This window comes from Maylandia zebra, linkage group LG15, assembly GCF_041146795.1.
Source record: "Maylandia zebra isolate NMK-2024a linkage group LG15, Mzebra_GT3a, whole genome shotgun sequence".
NCBI classification, from domain to species: Eukaryota; Metazoa; Chordata; class Actinopteri; order Cichliformes; family Cichlidae; genus Maylandia; species Maylandia zebra.
Window position 1 is genome coordinate 39,446,185 of NC_135181.1, and position 20,335 is coordinate 39,466,519.

General features: G+C 39.5%; 2 protein-coding genes across 2 annotated transcripts; both read right to left on the reverse strand.

Moving 5' to 3' along the window:
- Positions 1–4,096: 4,096 nt before the first annotated feature.
- On the reverse strand, positions 4,097–10,294 carry ptger3 (prostaglandin E receptor 3 (subtype EP3)). The gene is made up of 2 exons (XM_004561474.4): positions 9,368–10,294; positions 4,097–8,749 (listed from the first exon to the last, which is right to left on the reverse strand). Exons 1-2 carry the CDS (start codon positions 10,163–10,165, stop codon positions 8,453–8,455), a joined length of 1,095 nt encoding a protein of 364 aa, XP_004561531.2. The 5' UTR covers positions 10,166–10,294; the 3' UTR covers positions 4,097–8,452.
- A 2,458-nt stretch (positions 10,295–12,752) lies between these two features.
- zranb2 (zinc finger, RAN-binding domain containing 2) lies at positions 12,753–17,431 on the reverse strand. Its single transcript, XM_012921941.2, has 10 exons — positions 17,280–17,431; positions 16,614–16,666; positions 16,386–16,494; positions 15,677–15,759; positions 15,506–15,582; positions 15,226–15,378; positions 14,962–15,125; positions 14,531–14,590; positions 13,821–13,970; positions 12,753–13,599 (listed from the first exon to the last, which is right to left on the reverse strand). The coding sequence occupies exons 1-10, from the start codon at positions 17,333–17,335 to the stop codon at positions 13,542–13,544; spliced, it is 963 nt and encodes a 320-aa protein (XP_012777395.1). The 5' UTR covers positions 17,336–17,431; the 3' UTR covers positions 12,753–13,541.
- Between the last annotated feature and the right edge of the window lie 2,904 nt (positions 17,432–20,335).

The following is a 20,335-nucleotide window of genomic DNA, read 5'->3' on the forward strand; positions in this document are numbered from 1 at the left end:
TGATGAAGTCCCTGCATGACCGCGGGACAGACGGTCAGCAGAGTCTGAGCCCAGCATGGCTCTCAGTTAAATATCTCCAGGAACAAAAGGCAGTACACAGCTGTTTCACACCTTAAGGTTCACACTCCCTTGCTGCCTCCCAGAGTCCTCAAAGAGACAAAAGACTCTTCCTGTGGAGTTTTCTGCTTCCCCCAACTTCCTTACTACACCCCCACCATTTGTCTTACTGTATGAGTGTGAGACATGTTAAAATCCAGTGGCACCAAGGCATCATACAATAAAATAATGTGATTAATACATAAGTAAAAGAAATTCCTATACATGCCCCTTCCTGATTTCTTACACTTACATGTTTCCAATTTCTAATGTTAACACAGATGTTCAGAGTAAATACAGATTGTAGTTTTTTAAATGATGATTTCATTTAGTTTGGGGAAACAGCTCCAACTTTACCTCATGTAGAAAAAGTCATTTCCTTCTAAACCTAATAAGTGGTTTTGTCATCTAGCAAGAACTGCAATCAAGCATTTGCAATAACTAATAAAAAAAGCACTTGGGACAATTGTGTTGGTGACAGCTTTTGTTATAATATCAATAATATTCATATGAATATGGGATACTGTTACATGTTTGCACAGACTTTTGTGGAATATGGAGACACTCCTGGCATTATATGAGCAAAGTGAGACTCATTTTTTAGGGTTGGTGGAGATGAGTGTGAAGATCCAAACAATCCCTGTCAGTGATGGAGAAGCTTTGATGGAAATATTTGGTAAAAAGTTCACCAGCATGAAGGAAATGAAGTTTCAAACTTTCCTTAGGAGGAGCCCAGCACGCCTGCTTAAAGAAAAGTGAGTGTGGCGATGTGGATGCTTGCAGCGACTGCTGTATAGAGGCCATCCTGCTACACATGAAACACATCAGAGTCATAATTGTTATTTTAGTCACGTGTTTGTTTATTATCCTTATTGTTTTATCTGGGACTGTTTGCAGACATCTCAGAGAGAGGAGACACCAGCATCTGAACAGAGACTCAAACCAGCAACCTGCAGCTCCCTGCTTGGCTGCTCCAGTTTTCTCCTCACTCATGTTGCCCACCAGTGATTTCTAGCTGCCCACCCACACAGCAGGCTAGAATATGCGCTGAGCCTCAGCACCCAATACTTGGACATGTTTTCTTTATTAAATAATGAACCAGACCCCAAAAGTAAACAGCTGTTATTGCTAGGCAACGGGAGCAGCCTTTGGTGATGCAGCACCTGACATTCCTGACCATGTGGGCGGAGCATGCATGAAATGGAATGTTCAGTAGAACTGTGCAACACAAGCACTTAGTTCCAGCATGTTTCATTGTATCCAGACACAGCTAGAGACACATCTACAGCAGCATCTCTGTGCAGGACAAACGACAGTTGACGAAGAAACATCGAAAACTTCACTTCACTCCTCTACAAAACGTTGGCTCCTTTGTTTAAAAGGCCAAAATGAATCGAGGGAGAACGAGAAGAGGATCGGCGAGTGCTTCACCTCACAATTCAGTACAGCTGATTAACCTGCAAGAAGAAGTTCAAATGATACAGGCTGAAAATATCAAATTAAAAGAAGAGGCAGAAAAATCAAGAGGAGAAGCTAAAGATTCAAAGTTTGAAACTGATGTAGTATTGCAGGAATTACTGCATGTGGGTCTCAAACTTAAAGGAGAGAAAATGGGAAAACAACAGGCAGAAAAGGAGAATGAAAAGATGAAGAAAGAACTGTTGGAAGCTCAAAAAGCATTGGAGGAAGAGAAAAGCACAGCACAAGAAGCCAACAATAAATATCAAACTGCAAAGAAGGAGGCAGGAAATGTGATGCAGGAATTACAGGAGGTGCAGGAAGCTTTTGGAGAGGGAAAAAGGAAAATGCAGTTGGCAACTCAAGAAGCTGCAAATGTAACAGCTGAAGCTGAAACACTAAGAAAGGAATTACTGCATGTAAAGCAACAACTTGAAGAGGAGAAAAGACGTAAAGATGAGGCAGAAAATGAGATTGAAAATTTGAAGAAAGAATTGTTGGAAGCTCAAAAAGTGTTGGAGGAAGAGAAAATGAAAATAGAGGAAGCAAAGAAAGAAATGGAAGATACAAAGAGTCACACTGAAAACATGAAGAAGGAACTGATGAAAGTGCAAGAAGAACTTGCAGAAGAGAAAATTGAGGTGAAGGTATTGAAGAAAGAAATGACGGTGACCAAGAAAGACTGCAAAGACGCACTGAAAGAAATGCGAAAGCACAAAAAGGAAGCTAAAGAGCTCCTCAAACACAAAGGGAAACTGGCCAAACAGCAGCTGAAAGAAAAATTTAAAGATGCCGAGGAGCAGCTCAACAAGACCTTAAACGAACTGAAGGCAAAAGAAAAAGAAAAGCAAGCCGAGGACAGGAGGGGATTCTGGAGCAGACTGCTGAGAAAGAACTGACCCAGCAGCATCAATAGTTTCTTCCCCCTCTCTCCACCTTTCTTTCACCCCATCCTTCTTCTTGGGACGTTTGTTTGTTTTTTAAAAACTGAAATACACAAATAAAATTGCCATTACTTTACATGTTGCCTGCTTCTTTTCTTGTGTGTCTGTGGATGTAAAACAGTAACACACTTTCTGCTCTGTGTCTTTAATTGTAAATAAATGCAATATGTTTTCATTTTAAAATGCAGTGCAAAAAACTTCTGCTCTGAATCTTTTTTTTAGCAAAAAGCTTTTTTTTGCCTGTTGTGGAAGTTTTCCATTTAAATAAAGCCTGCAGACGAGCGGTGAGCGGTAGCTAACATTCTTTAATCAAACACACAAAGAACAGACAACCAAGCTTGATGAAGTCCCTGCATGACCGCGGGACAGACGGTCAGCAGAGTCTGAGCCCAGCATGGCTCTCAGTTAAATATCTCCAGGAACAAAAGGCAGTACACAGCTGTTTCACACCTTAAGGACCTTCTGAGAGCCTGTCTAGCTCTCCTGTAATAACTACCTGTCTCCTGGAATCTCCTTCACGATCTTGAGACTGTGTGGGAGACACTGCAAACCGTCTGACAATGTCACATATTGATGCACCATCCTAGAAGAGTTGCTACCAGTAATGACACTGACCAGTTCAAAACTGGTGAAAGAATCATCAGAAAAGATGAGGTGGGAAAAAAAGTCCACCTGTAACACCCTTCCTGTTTCGGTGGTTGTCTCATTGTTGCCCTCTCTAGTACACCTGTTATTATAACACCAAAGCACTGATTAACAACTCTCCTCTTAACCGAGCAGATCAATATTCCACAAGTCTGACTGACTTCATGCTATACTCTGACTAAAATGTTTTCCTTTGGGTTTTTTGAGCAGTGTGTGTATAAAATTCATATCACACACCAGTGTGGCACAAGTGTTATCTTTTATGTGTCTCCCTCATAAAAATCCTATTATACTCTCTGTATTGAGCGTAACAGAGATGAATAATGGGCGGCTAAGACCACAAGAATTCATTAAATGCAGTAAGTCTTCTTACTCAACAATAAAAGAAGTATACACCATGCATATCAGATTGATTTATTTAATTCATGACTGATTGAATTTCAACCTCTAAAATAGTCCCAGACGCCACTAATGTCAATGTGAGGTGATGAAAAGGTCTCGTAGCTTATATTTATGGCAGGCATATCGAACGGAAACTCCAGGCTCTTTTTCTGTGCACCTCTTGACAACTTGGCCTTTGGGTTATTTTTACACCTTGAAACAACCCAAGTGCTACAGGTCAGACTTGTGATGTGTTTTACTAATTGTAGCCTAGACAGTGTCCTCTCATAACCTCATTACAAGCAGTCTAAGTTACTGAAGCTAGAGCTATAATCCATCCATCCATCCATCCAAACCCCCTTATTAAATGAAATTATCACTTAAAAATTGCATTTTGTATTTACTTGGGTTATTTTTGTTTGTCTGACGAACTGAAATTTGTAAGGGAAAAATATGCAAAACACTAAGAAGTCAGGAAGGAGGGTAAACACTTTTCATGTACCTCAAACGATGCAAACATGTGAATTAAAACCCTTTTATGCAATGATTGATCAGTACATTGTTTAGTGCAGCATTGTTCTTTTTATTGGTCCATTGGAAACACATTGCACAAGTTCGAGAAGCGCAAGAAGCATACACATGCTTTAGAGTTGTTAACAGCGTTGAAAAGATTTACAATGTCCAAAACATTCACCGTCAAGCAACAATCATCTTACTCTCAAATCATCGTTCTCATAACTCCAACAAAATCTCAGCAAGCCGAGTAAAATATATGTAAATGTAAAATAGTTACGAGTCCACGTGTGACATTTAAAATAGTTCATGTCTTTTGTTTTTTTCATGTAAAGAATGTTAACAGTTTCATTGTTTCTTGATTGATTTCATACACAAGGGGTGAAATTCTAAAATTCAAAGCACAGTTCATGTGTGATAAAGGGTGAAAGTAAACGCAGCAAAGATCCGCTGTCAGACTCAAATTGGCAGCACATGAAAATTTTTTTCCAGTGGGTACCAGAATGCCCAGTTCCTCAGTTTAAAAAAAAAGTTGTGTTTGGCTCAGACTAATTGCAGTTTATTACCACTTCACATTTCACAGGCTGCTTTAATTGGTGTGACAATGAATGACTTATTATTTAAAATCAAAATATGCTTATTAGACAGCCAAAAAAATAATGTTAATAACACAATTATATTCAGCCAGAAGCAGTGAAACAGAATGATTTGAAAGTGCATTAAAAGCTGAACTGATACAAATCAAGTACATATTGTTACATAACTTTAATCTTTGATAGAAAAAAACAACAAAAGCACAAAGCTGTAGAGGTCACAGCATTCCCCACCTGACCCCAGGATGAAAGTCACAAGAGCACTGCCGACGTCGCTGTGTGAAGGTTTGCAGATAGCCCTCGTCTGAGAATCGGGTCCCAGAGTTTGTAAGAATTTAGTGAAACTTCAGTGAGAGCGCACAGAGTTCTCATATAACATTCAAAAGCAGCAGCATGGGAGGAAAATATGAGGACGTGTACCTTTAACGGACATCGGGTATTTATTTACATTCCTTAGAGAAACCTGGCTGGTGGGCCTGACCTCTTTCTATTGAACTGTGCACACACACAACACCACTGTGTGCTTGGTTTAAAAGACTCGAGGAATATTTTCCTCACGTACCTCTTGTTTCTTCCCTTTTAACAGTAAGTAATTTACGTCAGCAGTGACCTGCTCTTTACATCTTTACATGAAATCTGCCATTTCTTCATACAAACAAAAACAAGAAAATCAAGAAAGTCTTATCCAAGTCACAAACATGGAAAAATAAAAAACCCAGTTGACTTTTACAGGATGACTAAACGTGATTATCGAGGAGATTTATATTTGTTTTAGAAAGGAGGGGAAAGAAAATGATTACCACAATGATAAAAAGTGATCCACTATCCTGATTTCCAAGGAAATATTGCAATTCCAAGCAAGTTTAAGTGCAAAATGTCGATCAAGCAAACGATTTTAGAGACAGCCTCTTCTTATCTGGAAATCACAGACATAGACATAAAGCTCGAGTGGCAATCAGTAAATCACTTCCAAGCTTTATCGACTAAGTGGAGCTAAGTGGAGTTGCAGGCATCGCTGTGTTCTGCAGGTTTCTCTTTTTCTTTTTTTAAGTCACCGCGTAACCATAGCTTCCCTTTGATGCTAGTTGCGGTTACACCGTGTGCTCAAAAAGGTGCTGACACAGATGAATGCAGTTTAAGTAAATGATTAAAACTAAATTCAATAGTCCTTAATCCCTGGTTTTAATAGCATTGGTAGTGGGTTCGTCTTAATGTGCACACCTCTTTATAAATCCAAACATTTGCTGTTGTTGGCATCAAATATTAGATCTTGGAGACCTCATATTACTTTGTACCATCCTGGAAACTAATGAACATTCATACTTCATAGGACACAGCTACCATCCAGAAAGCCAGAGAGCACTCCTTGTAAATATTGCTTAGACTTTTACTGGGCCCATTAGGTCGGGAGAAAATTGTGTTTAAATAATTATTATTCCATTTTGTTTTATGTTGTGGGGTTGCGAATTTAATACCCTGATAAATTCTTGACAGCATGTGCAGCCTGTCAGCTCTACGCTATTTTCCTTTGTGTGATTATTTTGCATGTAGAGCCTGAAGCGTCCTGGATAGAAGCCTGGCACAATTACAAGATGTAGATTTAAGTAGTAGCTAAATGAGTCAGTTTATTCCAGAGCAACTTGTAAATAGCTGCATTCACTGTATGAGTGCATGAATGAAACCACAGCGATGAGTGTTTCAAATGAATATCAACTAAGGCATAATGAGGGCACTTGTTGCGACTAATATTTCCTCAGTTTGTGAAGTCTTCGTTAAAATAAAACCTGCTTGTGTCTGTGTAATAACACTTAGTGTGAAATTCAGCCAAATGTAGCCACCAACTCTCCGTGTAACACTCTCCTGAAAGAGGTTTTGTTTCCTGTAACACCTTTTTCACACAACAAACGAGGTTAATCCTTTGAGTGTAAGGCACTCAGCCTTCACAACCAACACAAGATAAACTCTGTCTCAGATGAACAGATACGAGCAAAGAGAAAAAGCTCATTTTTCACATGGCTTTTTGCAGACAACAATTTCCGATTGGATCATTACCACAGAGCCCGTGTGCATTCTCACAGCTGAAAGGCAAAGGCAAAACCAGACATGGCAGAGATGAGAGGACATCAGCCTAATCTTGTTGGCTGATATGCTGAGAAGGCAGAGTTGTGACAAGAATTTGCCCCGTAACCTGAAGGTTACCATGACAGCAAATGAGTCAGCCCCCGAGGCTGTCAAACATTAACAATATGTACAAAAACAAGTACAGAAAATAACATAAATATGGTGGCGTAAGATAATTGCAGCGCCATGCCCGTGGTTTTCTAACAGCAGCATCAACATTTATTCTGGTGGCACTAGAAGCAAACCACCTCGTTAGAAATGACACTGACTTTATCTGAGACCTTAGGGGAAAACTGCACTATACACATTAAAAGGAATTAATAATTCATACCTATTTAGGGGCAGGATTGAGGCTGTAATGACAAAATATAGCGGGTACTAAGAAACAATAGTGGAATACAAATGGGGCTGTCCACAATATCCCAGAAAACCACCAGTGAATGAAAGGCATATATCACAAGACTAAAAACATGTCGAAATCATGTGCCTAACGCAAAATTTCACAAGTAGCAGCAAAGGTGCATTAATGTGACGACTCACATCATTATCGACTGATGGCAGCCTGTTGTACAAGCAGCTTCAAATAAACTGTTTATGAGCTTGTTAGACTTTGTGGTGCTTTGGACATTTTGACATTGACTGTGTTCATTGCACCACTGTTCTTGATTATGATCACCAGTCTATACTTTCATTGATGTAACTGGTTAAAATCTATACTAATCTTTTCTTTTTTGTCCAAACAGGTTTGGCTGGTGAAATTAGGCACATTCGTCGTTACACCTTGTGTTCTCGCAGATCATTAAAACCCTTTAATCCAGTGAAATGCCTCCAGATGTGGGCATTCGTTTCATATGACTTGCCTTCAACATATTTTAAAAGGATGGTTGCCGACAATTACAAACTGTCTCCGTGTGCATTTCATATACAGGAGAAGAAAACTTTAAAACTTCACATTTTCGTAGTCCCAGCTGTTCCCCTAGGAACACCATGTACAGCTTAACTATACAATAAACTTTACAAAGTATAGTCTATACAACAGATGCCAGGCAGGTAGCATTATTGGCATTCAGCACAGAAACAGCAAATATCATAGAGACTAATAAATAATGTTATTTACAACTGCCTCCAGTTTGGAATTTTCCTTTAGTTGCTCCTTTGAGTTTTAAATCAAGTGGTTACATTTCATGTAAGAGATGCTAAAGATATGCACAACCTAATTTAAGCAAGTTACAGTACCTTCACTCACAGACATTCACAAGAAACATTTGTCTTTTAGTTAGCTTATGGCTTCAAGTTACAGAAAGCAGTGAGCATGAGATTCAGCACTTCCGTGTGAGTCAGTTTGAATGCCCCAATACTGAAATATTGAGTTTGTTTTAAAAAAAAGAAAACGGGTGACAATAGAGTTCCTGGTAACTGCACAGCAGATGTTGCATGAGATGACACGGTCATGCGTCCGCATGCTGGTTAGGTGGCTTTGAATGGAATGTGTTTTATGCAAAACGAATGCTCAGAAGATATTTTTCATTTCATTATCAGTGCAACAGAGGCTACACTTGCTCCTGCTGCACAATATCCTTTCATGGGCAGAAATCCATTCCCACTCTTTTGCCTGTTTCATTATCCTGATAGAAAGCTCTCCTGGCTTCAGAGTCACAAGATAGATACTGTGCAAGGCTGGATTCATTTTAGAGGAGGGCATTATGAAGGTTTTGTTTCTTGGTTCTGTTTGTTAAGAGCTGTCTGCGTCTCTTTCTGATCCTCTGAAGAGCAGTTGGAGACAGCATTAGCCATGATGCAGAACTTGCGCAGGAGGATCTCCCTGAGGAGCAGATAGACCCACGGGTCCAGGATCTGGTTGAGGGAGGCCAAGCGTATCGCCGTCAGAAAGAAGTTACAATCTAGATGGAAATCCTGATTGGAGGTGTGGTTTGATGCTTCCTTTGAATTACACTGATCGGACAAGACCTGGGTGGAGAGCATCCTCAGCATCAGCACCTGAGGGGAAGATGTTTGGGCAGAACTTTATTTTTTTTCACACTAAGAGAATGAGGAGAAAGCATGCCATTAAGTGACAAAAGCTTTAATTTACTGAAAAAACAATCACTGGTTAGAAAATAGTTTCTGATTTTGTGTACAGAAGCCTATGTTACGTTCACTAAATCATATAACGGAAACACACTCTAACAACAGTCCTGTCGGGGAATGAGCAAAAACTAATTTTCACGATTGGTCTCTGCTATCACAGAGCTGTGCCTTCTATTAATATCTCACTGGGACTGTTAAATATGTGACTGACAATGCATGATCTCATTGCGCACTATGCAGATCTCTAAACAGGACCCCTAAGTGGATTACCTCTTAATGGCAAAAGGCAGCAGCCTTTCAGAGAAAACGTGCATGACATCATTTATGTGAGGAGAAGATGGATAAAGATTCAAAGCTGTTTGTGACAAGTACTGACACAAACACATTAAAACCAATCAGTGTTTATTTTTAACATTACTTTAAGGGACATAACTATATGAAACTATGACAGCACATTGTTATAAAATATGCCTACGCAAGTACACTGTAAGAAAATATATATCCTGCAGACGCACGTGAAAAACATACCAGCAGAGGAGACCAGCATATAAGCAGGACGCACATAATCCCTAACAACTGGATGACGGTCTCCGTGGTGAGCCGTTCCCACTGCTTTGAAGACTGAGAAGTGCCTGATTTTGTTTTACACCGGGTAACTACGCCCCGGATCGTCACCACATTGCAGAAAAGTGTTATAAGTAGAGCCGAGATCCCGAGTATGGCAAAAGTGGTGGAGAAGAATCCATTTCCTGGGACTTTGGCATCCACCATGCTGATGAAGCACCAGGTGCCCGGCCACTGCTGCGTGTATTCCCCGACCCCTGCTACGGGCAGCAGAGCAAACAGCAAAACAAGACCCCATATAACAGCTAAAATCTGCTTTGTCACACTTGTCTTCATGTGATTCGAGTACCAGTGCGGGTTAGTTATAGCCAAGGCCCTTTCGATCGCCATGGCACTCGCCATGAAGAGAGCGCACAGACCAAAAGTTGTCATGCACACGCCAAAAAAGGCGCATAACTTGCCAGATTGGTCGATGTCACTCAAATTCCTACCAGATTGGTAAACTGAAATCACAATTGGACTTGTCAAAAGCTGCCCAAACAGGTCTGTCAGCGCCAGAGATCCAATGCAAAGCAAGAAGGACCTTTTCCTTTTATTTTCCTTCTTTCTGTAGGAGATGCACACCAGGATAAGAGCTAGCGAGTTTCCCACCATTCCGGTGATCATCATAGTTATAGGAAATCCAACTGATGCATATCCACAACTGGAATTGTTTGTGCAATTGATTTGGCGCAGTGTCTTGGAGACGTTGGCGTCCAGCATATCTTCTTCACTGGTGGTGTGCAAGCCCTCTAGAGAATCAAAGCTGAATCCAGTTATTGTTTCTAAAAGTGTACACTTATATACAGCTGTTACCCTGTGCGTATCGGTCTGGCATCATCTTGCACTCCAAAGTGCTCCAACTGAATGCGATGCATAAAGCGCGAGGTGTCCTTTAAACGCTGGAGGCGGGACTACTTCGGGTCCGGAGGAAGCCCATATTCTCACTGTGCTTTAATAACCACTGTCCTTATGTGTCTGGAATAAGGGCACCGGTAAGTAGGGACCAGACATCGACCCTCCGGTGTTCTGCCAAAAAGCGATCGATGTTTCTGTGCGGTTTTCTTTTGTGTCTAACATGCTTGTATTGGTAAACAGGCTTCAGGCGAAATGATTTACAGGGGGTTATAACAAAGATAAAGAAATTAACTATCTTGCAAGTATCTTTATGACGTTATAACAATGTACCCACATTATAATCCATCCGGTCCTTTTTAGCCAATTAAAATATCTTTTCAGACACAAGTTATGTTTGTTGCCTTTTTCTGTTTCCAGGTTGGCCAGACTCTCTTGAAAAATATATTTAATGACAATGAAAACTTTTACCTCGATAAATACAAGTCACTTTGCCAAAAACTGATTGGAGCTTCTATGTCCGATAGCCATGTTTGCCATATTGTATGCCAGAAAGTTATTTACAGCATTTTAAATACCAGTGTTGTGATCCTCTGCCAAAAAGTGGTTTCCTGCATTTTCCAACAAATGATTGCCGGTATTTGAACTGTTGTAAATGAGTTGTTGGACTGCAATCTGTCAAACCTATCTCCCATGAATGATATCAAATCATTTTCAGGCAGAAATAACGTCACAAGAAGCTGCAATCAGTTTTTGGCAAGTTGACTTTTATATGCCCTTTATTTATCTGGATAAAAAAGTGTTTGTGGCATTAAACATGTCTTTTTTTCTCCAAGTGATCTGGCCAAAAGGGCATCAATAATGCAATAAAGATAACATCGTTCTATAAAGATATTTTAAGTAACCTGAAAGGACTGGTTTGATTATAATGTACATAAAGACAGTTGCATACAAAACTCTTGTGACGAGGAATTAGTAAGTCAAACTGTTGTTATTAACTTACATATGGATTTTTTCACCCCAGAGGTGAAAATCTTCCACAAAGAACTCTTTACAATGTAACTGTTACATTGTAAAGAGTTCTCTGTTACAATGGCAACACATTTGATAGTAGATATTCTATCAGTAGAATAATCTATTCCCCCATCAAAACAATTGATATCAACTCTGCACTGTCACCATCATGTGCCTATATACTAAGAGACTTCACACTTTGCTAAACTGTATTTCAAAATAGACTAAGCAATTTTATCTTACTTGTTAATTTATTTTAAAAAGCCATTTTATTGTGACATAAACAGCCTATTGCATATAATTTCAGCATAGTCACAATTCAAATTTTAGTTTTATTTGGATTTTTTAACTCTTGAGCTCCCAGCTTCCTCTCTCACCTCTGTGGGCTGTCTATCCTTCAAGCTCCTCTACCAGAGGCCTGGGAGCTTGAGGATCCTGCGCAGTATCTTTGCTGTTCCCAGGACTGCGCTCTTCTGGACCGAGATCTCAGATGTTGTTCCTGTGATCTGCTGGAGCCACTTGCCTAGCTTGGGAGTCACTGCAGAGTGCTCCAGTTACCACTGGGACCACTTTTACCCTCACCCTCCATATCCCTCTCACTTCCTTTTTGAACATAAGATTTTAAAACCTGAGCTTTCTGTGTAGTCAGCACTCTATTATTTATATTGCATTTCTTCAGCCATTTACTTTGAACTATCGTGTTATAGTTCGTGTTTGGTTCTTTAGTATGAATCTCGCAAAATTTGAAATTAAATGTACTTTAATAATTGTGCGAGGAAAGTTGACTATGTGGCCCAAATTCCTCTTTCCGGTTGTTTTTTGCATTTAATATAATCTGTCAAGCCAATAAATGTTAACTAGACCAGTGGGTTTATTTTCCCGCTCCTGCACCCTTGGATAAATCTGGAATTTATCAACACAGACCATGACAGTGGCAAACGGCTTCACTTCCAAGGCAATTGTTAATCCAAAGGGTATAACTTCGAGCTATAATGAGTTTTAATGAAGCAGCACTGTCATTGCTTCCGCACAGATTACCATCTTAGTCAAAACTGCCATCTGTTGACCACACTGAGAACAGTTCAGTGAAAAGACCTTATTAACGGTACAGAAAAAGTTATTGTAGATTGTTTTTTAGATTTACAGTAGTGTAGATTAGGATGAAATTTGGTGTTAATATTTGAAAACATGAAAACTTTCAGCCCATAGCCGAAGATCACAAAAGTTAAGATCACTTACTGTTAAGATGAGCTTTGCAAAGTGGCGACACTAAACAGAACCAGACCAAATACAACCCCAACTTCAAAAACATGTATATTTCCCCTCTTGACGAACTTCTACACATTTGCTCAAATACTCAAGTTTAGAATTAAGACAGCTTGACTTGACAACCCCAACCTCTCAACAAAACCTTCATATTAAACACAGTATTAACAGGAAGCAATGTTGACAGGATTTTATTTACACAAGTACATTTCAGGTATTTTAATCAGTAAAGACTGTTCTGCCATGTTACCAGAAATGTTACTTTTTCTGCACTAATCTGGAGCAAAAAGGAAAAAAAAAAGTGAATTAATTTGTTTCAAATTTAAAGAAATAATCAGTAGCATGGAGTCCAAATATGCCACAATTACGTAAAAGAAAAAAAAAATTAAACCTAAACTGAGAAACCAAGAACGTACTTAAAACAAGCATTATCAAAAAGTAAAATACTTACCTTGAAAACACAAAATACAGGACATTTATCATCAAAATCAAACAAACAGGCCAAAATTCATACCTAAATCACAAGTAGTCTAAATTGGTGCTGAAGAATTCACCCTTACTTAAAAAAACAAACCATTTAGTTGTTAGAAAAACCATTGGTGTCTCTTAGGGCCCCAAAATTAAAAAAGGACAGATTTTGCTCCGATTTCTTCAGAAACTAAGTGTACTGCCATGAAGATATTAAGTGGGTTTAAAATGGAATACAGCCTCTTGACACTATATTTAATTTTCATATAGGACCAAACATTTATGTTTATTGGAAACCTATACAAACACTCGTCACATATCGGGATGAATATGGTTTTAAAAAGGGAGCTGCTGCCTCTCTTTCGCTGGGAGGGGTTTAAGACTTTTAATGAAAGTATACTGAAAGGAGGGTTGGGTTTTTCTGTCTTTGTTTTTTGGCAACACAACATGCACTTCCACTAGGATTCCTTTTCTTGTATTAAAGACAGTAATAAAGTTATTTCTTTTTTGAACTGGAGCCAGAATGGGACGATCCCGAAGAGTTGCCACGCCGCCTGAAATCAAACAAAACACCATGGGAAGAACAAACAGGTTAGCACGCTTTACCATTAACACTCAGTTTATGCATAACCAAGTACAAGGTCAGAATAAATAAAAAGCGTTATAAACATGGCAAAAGTGTGAACGTATTTCTGTAAAACTGAATTCCCATAAGCCAGGCGACACATGGCTAACAACAATCAGTGCCATTGTGGTATTCCACAGAAACCCAAACCTTTCGGACGAACGCGATCTAGAACGCCTCCGTTTTCTCCCTCCAGATGATGACCTGGAGCGACTGCGCTTCTGTCTCCTCTCAGGTGAGGAGGAGGGGGAGCGGGACCTCTTCCGGGGAGAGGAGCCCTTTCCAGACCTGGAGCTGGATCTTTATGAGGAATAAACCAAGCAGTGAGGTCAGTAAGGTACAACAGGGTCTCACCAATGTGGGTATCTCTATCAAGCTTCTCTGATAAGGAGGGGGTTAGGAGCACTTTGCTACGGATCACTGGTACTGAGAACATTTCACTCAAGATGCTATGTCTCATTGGTTGAGTGTACTTGGAATTACTTTAAATGTAAATAAAGAAAAATGTGCTTCTTTTTAATATAGTCCCAATAACTGAGTGGGTAAAGCAGGAGTAACTCTCGAGAGATGCTTGATAAAGACCCGAGATCTCTATTTACACGTACAAGCTAAAGTAAGCTTTAAACTCAATACTAATTGCACTCTCAGGCCTAATTGAAATGTAAGCCCACATAAAGTGAGTGAAAACGATTTACTACATTAAACTTCCACCCTGACTTTCAATTTTTTCCTCTCTCAGCAGATAATTTGGGGAAAAAAAAATCTCTGCCAAGTAAGAGCTAAGTAAAAGGACTGCTGTGGACCTTTCTGCCCCACACATACACTCCCTAACGGGAGAGAGTGCATGTCACCTCATTCACCTGGAGCGGGACCTCGAGCGAGATCCAGATCTGGAACTGGATGAGCTTCTAGAGCGGGATCTGAAAGACAAAAAACACAAAACCTTTCCAATATTTTCTACAGAAGGACAGAGCTATGCACGGTGGTTATGTGGAAACAGGCACAATTAACAGCAAGCTACTCTTAGGAAATACCTAAAACTGCCTCAAAGCATCGGCGAGTATTCAATATACCTACAGGGTGGCTGGAATTAAAGTAATGAAAACAGGAAAAACAACAATATCCTAGACACACGGATCCCATATGAATGAATACAAGGTAAGGGTTTAGAAGAGGGAGGACAACAAATGAGCACAACAGGACATTTAATTGATGTTGATCAGTAAAGCAGAAGAAGATTGAGCCGATACTGACATTTTGCCCGGAGTTACCCTTGACCTGTACCCTTTACCTGGACCTAGACCGTGAACTGGAGCTGGAGGAGCGTGAGGAGGAGCGGGATGAACCGGAGCGGCTGCCCTTTTTCTTAGCTGGCTTATCATCATCGTCGTCACTGGCAATCAGGTCGTACTTTGACAGGTCACCATCTTCATCATCATCTTCCTCCTCATCATCCTGCAAAGGAAGTGCTTTTTTGTTGTTGTGCTTTTTTGTTTTTAATAAAATCATTTTATAATATCCAGCATTTTTTTTAATTTACAATCATCAATCTTACATCCAATTTGTATTTGGACAGGTCACCATCTTCCTCCTCCTCTTCATCATCTTCCTCCTCCTCTTCTTCTTTTGGGACTTCCTTCTTTTCACTTTCTTTTGAGGAAGACGTGCTGTTGGTCTTGCCACGGTATTTTTTCTTTTTCCTACCAAACTGGTGGAATAAGAAACAGCACATCTCTATAAATCTGAACACTGCCAATGTCGACTTCCTCTGAAGCCAAAATCTTTCACTTGTCAAACATCAGAGCAGCAATCTTCGGGTACCAGATGACACTTACCTCATCATATTCACCGTCAGATTCCTCCCGTTCGATATATTCCACATTTTCTCTTTCATTGAACCCTCCACCGTAACCTGAAAGCATTACATAAGAAAAAAAAAAAACCCATCAATAACTGATGATCAAAGTAACAAACAAAAAAAATATTTACAGAATATATTGAGTTACCTGTTCTTTCTTCAAGCTTGGCATATTTGGGGGTGTTGCACATGTTGCACTCCGACCGTCTCGCCCAATTCACATTTCCACATCTTTACACACACAAGAAGGTGGAGGGAAATGCTGGTTAGAGTACTATTATATCCCAAAATCAGCAACACTATTTGTTACAACAATATCCCAGATGAAGGTGTCCACAAACAGCATCTAGTTTACAGCAAAGGTAGGCAAGTTAACTTCTAACTCGTGTGTGACATGTGGAAAATCTCATATTTCTGTGTCATATTGCCCGTAGCTTGTCAATCAAGTAAACTGGAGCTTGCAGTGTTACAAACTGTGGTTGCTCTCATTTGTCTGCAACAATGCAAACCATAAAATGTTGAGTGGTACTTTGCATATTCGAATTGCAAGTGTCAAATTTCTTGCAAATGTGTTACACCACAGACTCCTGTACAAAAACTCCTCTTATTATATCCCACATGGGACTCATTGCAAGTTCAAGTTACGAATATAAATGAGAAAAAAATATTCTCCTGGTATTTATCAGAACTTTTTGCACATTTTCAGCAATAATAGTGATTGGTAATTTGGACCCTGCCTCACTCACGAATTATGAAATCTTTATTTCTTGCACTTTATAATGTACAAGTGAAAAACACGAATACCAAAGACACCTATCTGATATGGTGCCAAGACGTTTTTTGTGATGATATCATACGTTTTGCATTGCCAGTCATTCGCACTGAAGAGGCCTCGACTCTTTTCAGCGAGCGTTTTTCCAATCTCCGTCCCTCCCGCCTTCATCATCTTCGCTTCTGTAGTTTTTTCTGCATTAAAAAATAAAGTAAATTAAACCAACCTATTTTAAATGATTATGCAAAGGATAAAGATTATTTGCATTCTTAAGCTTTACATAACAGCAATAAGAGACAGAAGGGGGACTCACCTCTACCACATCTGTTGCAACTTGTCCTTCTGGCAAAGTTCACATTTCCACATCTGCAAAAGCAAAATGTTACATGCAGGTAAGGCTTGAGCTCGTTCCTCACTCGCTTTGACATGTGTGAGTATGCTGCAGGCTGGTGCAGTTATTTCATCTTTCCATTAGCCTGTGCTCCTTCCTCAGACACAAGCCTGAGCCGCGACAAATGCAGCAACTGTGTCCGTACGCATTTAACGGAGTTCACTGGAAACACGATACTGCTGACTCCGGATAAAAACTCTTCACTCATGACCACTTGGCCTCTACAACATCATAAACACCACCCATAACAGCAGCGAGTGCAAACACTCAACCCAACCCACGTTAGCTAACCACGGCTAGCGTGCTAAATAGCATTTCTGCGCCCAGGAGAGACTAGCACGCAATATCCCCCTTGCATTGATATTCTCCAGCATGTAAGCTTGAAACCGTGTTCATTCTGTTCTGTTCTAGGCCGAAACTGTGAGTGAAAGTGCTCCATTTTATTGAGCTGCTGAACGTTAGCATGAGTCACATGCTAAAAGGCCTACACTTGCTAACCTTGCTGTTAACAGCTGCACACTAAGCACCAGTCTATTGCTACACAGAGCCCCAAAAACTGTGATTTATTCACTGTGTTGGAGTACGTACTTTTTATCCGGACATATCCAGTCCCCGTCGCTGACTCGAAAACTCTTTCCTGACATTTTAGCGCCTTTAAGCTCTACCTACCCTCGCTGGCAGACTACGCTGCGTTCACCACTGTGTCCATGCAGCACAAGCTATCTCCACCCTCCCTACACTGCCACCTTCAGGCGCCTGCCGGTACTTATTTAAAGCCACTTCCTCCAAGAATAGAATAGAAAACTTTATTTGTCAATTTCTTCAAATGTACTTGCCATACAAAGGAATTGAAATTACGTTTCACACTGTCCCATGCGTAGACATTGACAACAATAAAGTGCAGATGCACAACAAAAACAGCCCTAACAATAAGGTAATATTAAATAGGTAACAGGATTGACAAAAAATAAATAAAATAAAGTGCTCCAACAGTGTTCCCTGGAAAATAGTATACTAGTCTACTTGAGGTAGTCCCAGGTTGTGGTTGGTAGGGGTATTTTGTTTTAATGCAGCATAAGACTATAGCAGCAGTAATAGTAATATAATAATATAAATAGTGCTAAAAGAAATACTAAAAATATATAGCAGCAGGTGTGTGCAATTGCAATGCAGAGGTAGTTGTTTCCAGTCAGGAATGTTTTCCAGTTCTTAGTTCAGAGAGTGTTTCCTTGTTGGAGAGTGTGCTCTGAAAGTGGAAATTTATATAATGAAAAAACACTTTGCATTATAAAGTCGAGTGTCATTTATGTTTTGATACTCTGAGCAGCAGTTCACAAACACATAGAGCCTGTTGGCCATTATCGGATCGGATGCTCCTTTTACACTCAATACAACCACCTTACCTAACATGACCTGACCTCCTAGTGCCACACATGAACTTAAATAAGCAGCCAGCAGTCAGTTCAGGTGTCCAGTCGTGTTTTATTTATGCAGCTTAGGAGTCTCCGTTAGCTCAGATCACTTTTAAATAAAAGAGATATAGAGGTGATTCTAACTACATACTTTTATCTCCTCTGGGTTAGCCTATTAGACTATTGTTATATTGTATAGCCAAAGTTTACACAAACTGCAGCTGGTCCAAAATTCAGCAGCAGAACTCATGCTTCCCTTCATAGGTTGCCTATTATTATTAGAATTGATCTCAACATTTTATTTGCCTTTGGGCGTCACCGTCTGCCCCTGGTCACAACCCTAGGTCCTCAGTCAAGGCTCTGCTGGCCATCTCAAAGCCGTGACTGACAACTGAGGATGATTGGGCTTTTTCTGTGAGAACACTCACTCTTTTGAACAATCTCCCTGAGGCCATCTGAGTGGGGAGCTCATTATCATCATCTTTTAAATCTCTCTTAAAATATATTTTTATAAGCAGGCCTTTTCTGTGCCTCCTCTTTCAGTTATGTCTTCGTGGCAGTTTTCTCTTCTTCTCCTAGCGACCATTTTTAATTGAATTTTTCTCATAGTTACTTTTAATTTTACCCAAATTTTATGTGTATTGATTTTTTAAACATATTCCTTTTATCTTTGTGTGCCGGCAGTATTGATCTATTGTTTCACCTGTTATCTCTTCGTAAATGTTTTATTTTGTTTTCTGTCTCATCCTGTGAAGTACTGGGTAACTTTATTTTGAAAGTTGCTTTTAAAAAATAAAGTTATTATTATCATTGTTCTGTAAATAAAACCTTCAAACGAGGATCTCACTACAGGCATGCTTTGTTTTCTGTGACAGAAAAAGGGAACAGTTTCATTTGTTCCACTTTTCTTTTTACAAAAGAGTTACCCGACTGAAATTTTACTTTTCCATGAAAAAAAATACTACATTAACCTATTGTTATGCAAGTTAATGCAGTAGAGTCCATTTTAAGATCTTGGTCTTGACTTACAGAGCTGTGCACGGACTGGCACCAGCCTACATCTTTGATTTGCTACAGCCCGATGTCCCCAGCAGGTCCCTGAGGTCATCTGATCAGGGCTTACTTGCTATAAAAAATACTAAGAGGAGAACTAAGGGTGACAGAGCTTTTGCCACTGTGGCCTCGAGACTGTGGAACTCTCTCCCCCAAACATTAAGACCTGCGGACTCAGTATCTGTTTTTAAAAAACAATTGTGATTCTGTCTTGAAAGGTGCTATATAAGGTATTTATAAGGTGCTTGAAAGTACATAAACACAGTAGTATAGCACTTCTCTGTAAATGTAATGGTGATTAAGCTCACAGGGACTTTCACCCTTTTTTTAGTCAGCAAATGACGATTGAAGTGTAAAGTGTTAAATGTCAGATAAATATTACACAAAACATACAAATGAACAGGAAGACAAGTATGCTGCTGTGCAACAGGCACACTTGACATCACGTCATATTTTGCAGTGCGTTTTGCACCGAAGCCTACAGCTACGTTTAAACTGATGCCTAAGATGATTGTTTGTGCATTATTACTTAAGCTCACGATTGATTAAAAAGCTGTTCTGAGTGATGGGCATTGCTGAATCAATACATGCTTCTTTAAAAATTCCAAATTTAGCAGTTTTAAAATCATTATCTTACAATTTCTGTCTTTTTGCAATGCAAAAGCTGACCACTAGATGGCGGTTAACACCAACGTTTAACCTTCACCTACATCCTGTTCAAATATTCTCAATGACTTTGCATGTTTATTTATATCAGGGCTGTGTAAGAAAAAGCCACTTTTTTTTTTTTTTAAATGTAAAACCTACATAGTCTTTTCTACAGTAGCAGATATAATTATGATTTAAACAGCAGTATGTAACTGTTATTCTTTCTGTTTAGTGTCCCTGTCACAATTATTTTAGTACTGTGTAGGTATAATCAAACACACTGGACTTGCTGTTTGCACTTTTTTGTTTTTTAAGTAGTTCAGCCTTACCTTAATTTCACTTATATGTGACACTTTCTATGTAAATTGCTGTGGCAGGGTGATGCACAAAAGTGACAATGGAAATGTAGCAAAACCACCCTGTTATACCCAATTCAAAAGGCTGGTTTGGAACTATTGCATTGGTAGTGCCTGCCAGAATCATGAATTGATCCCTCGCATATTAGCTTAAAACACAATAGATAACATGGTG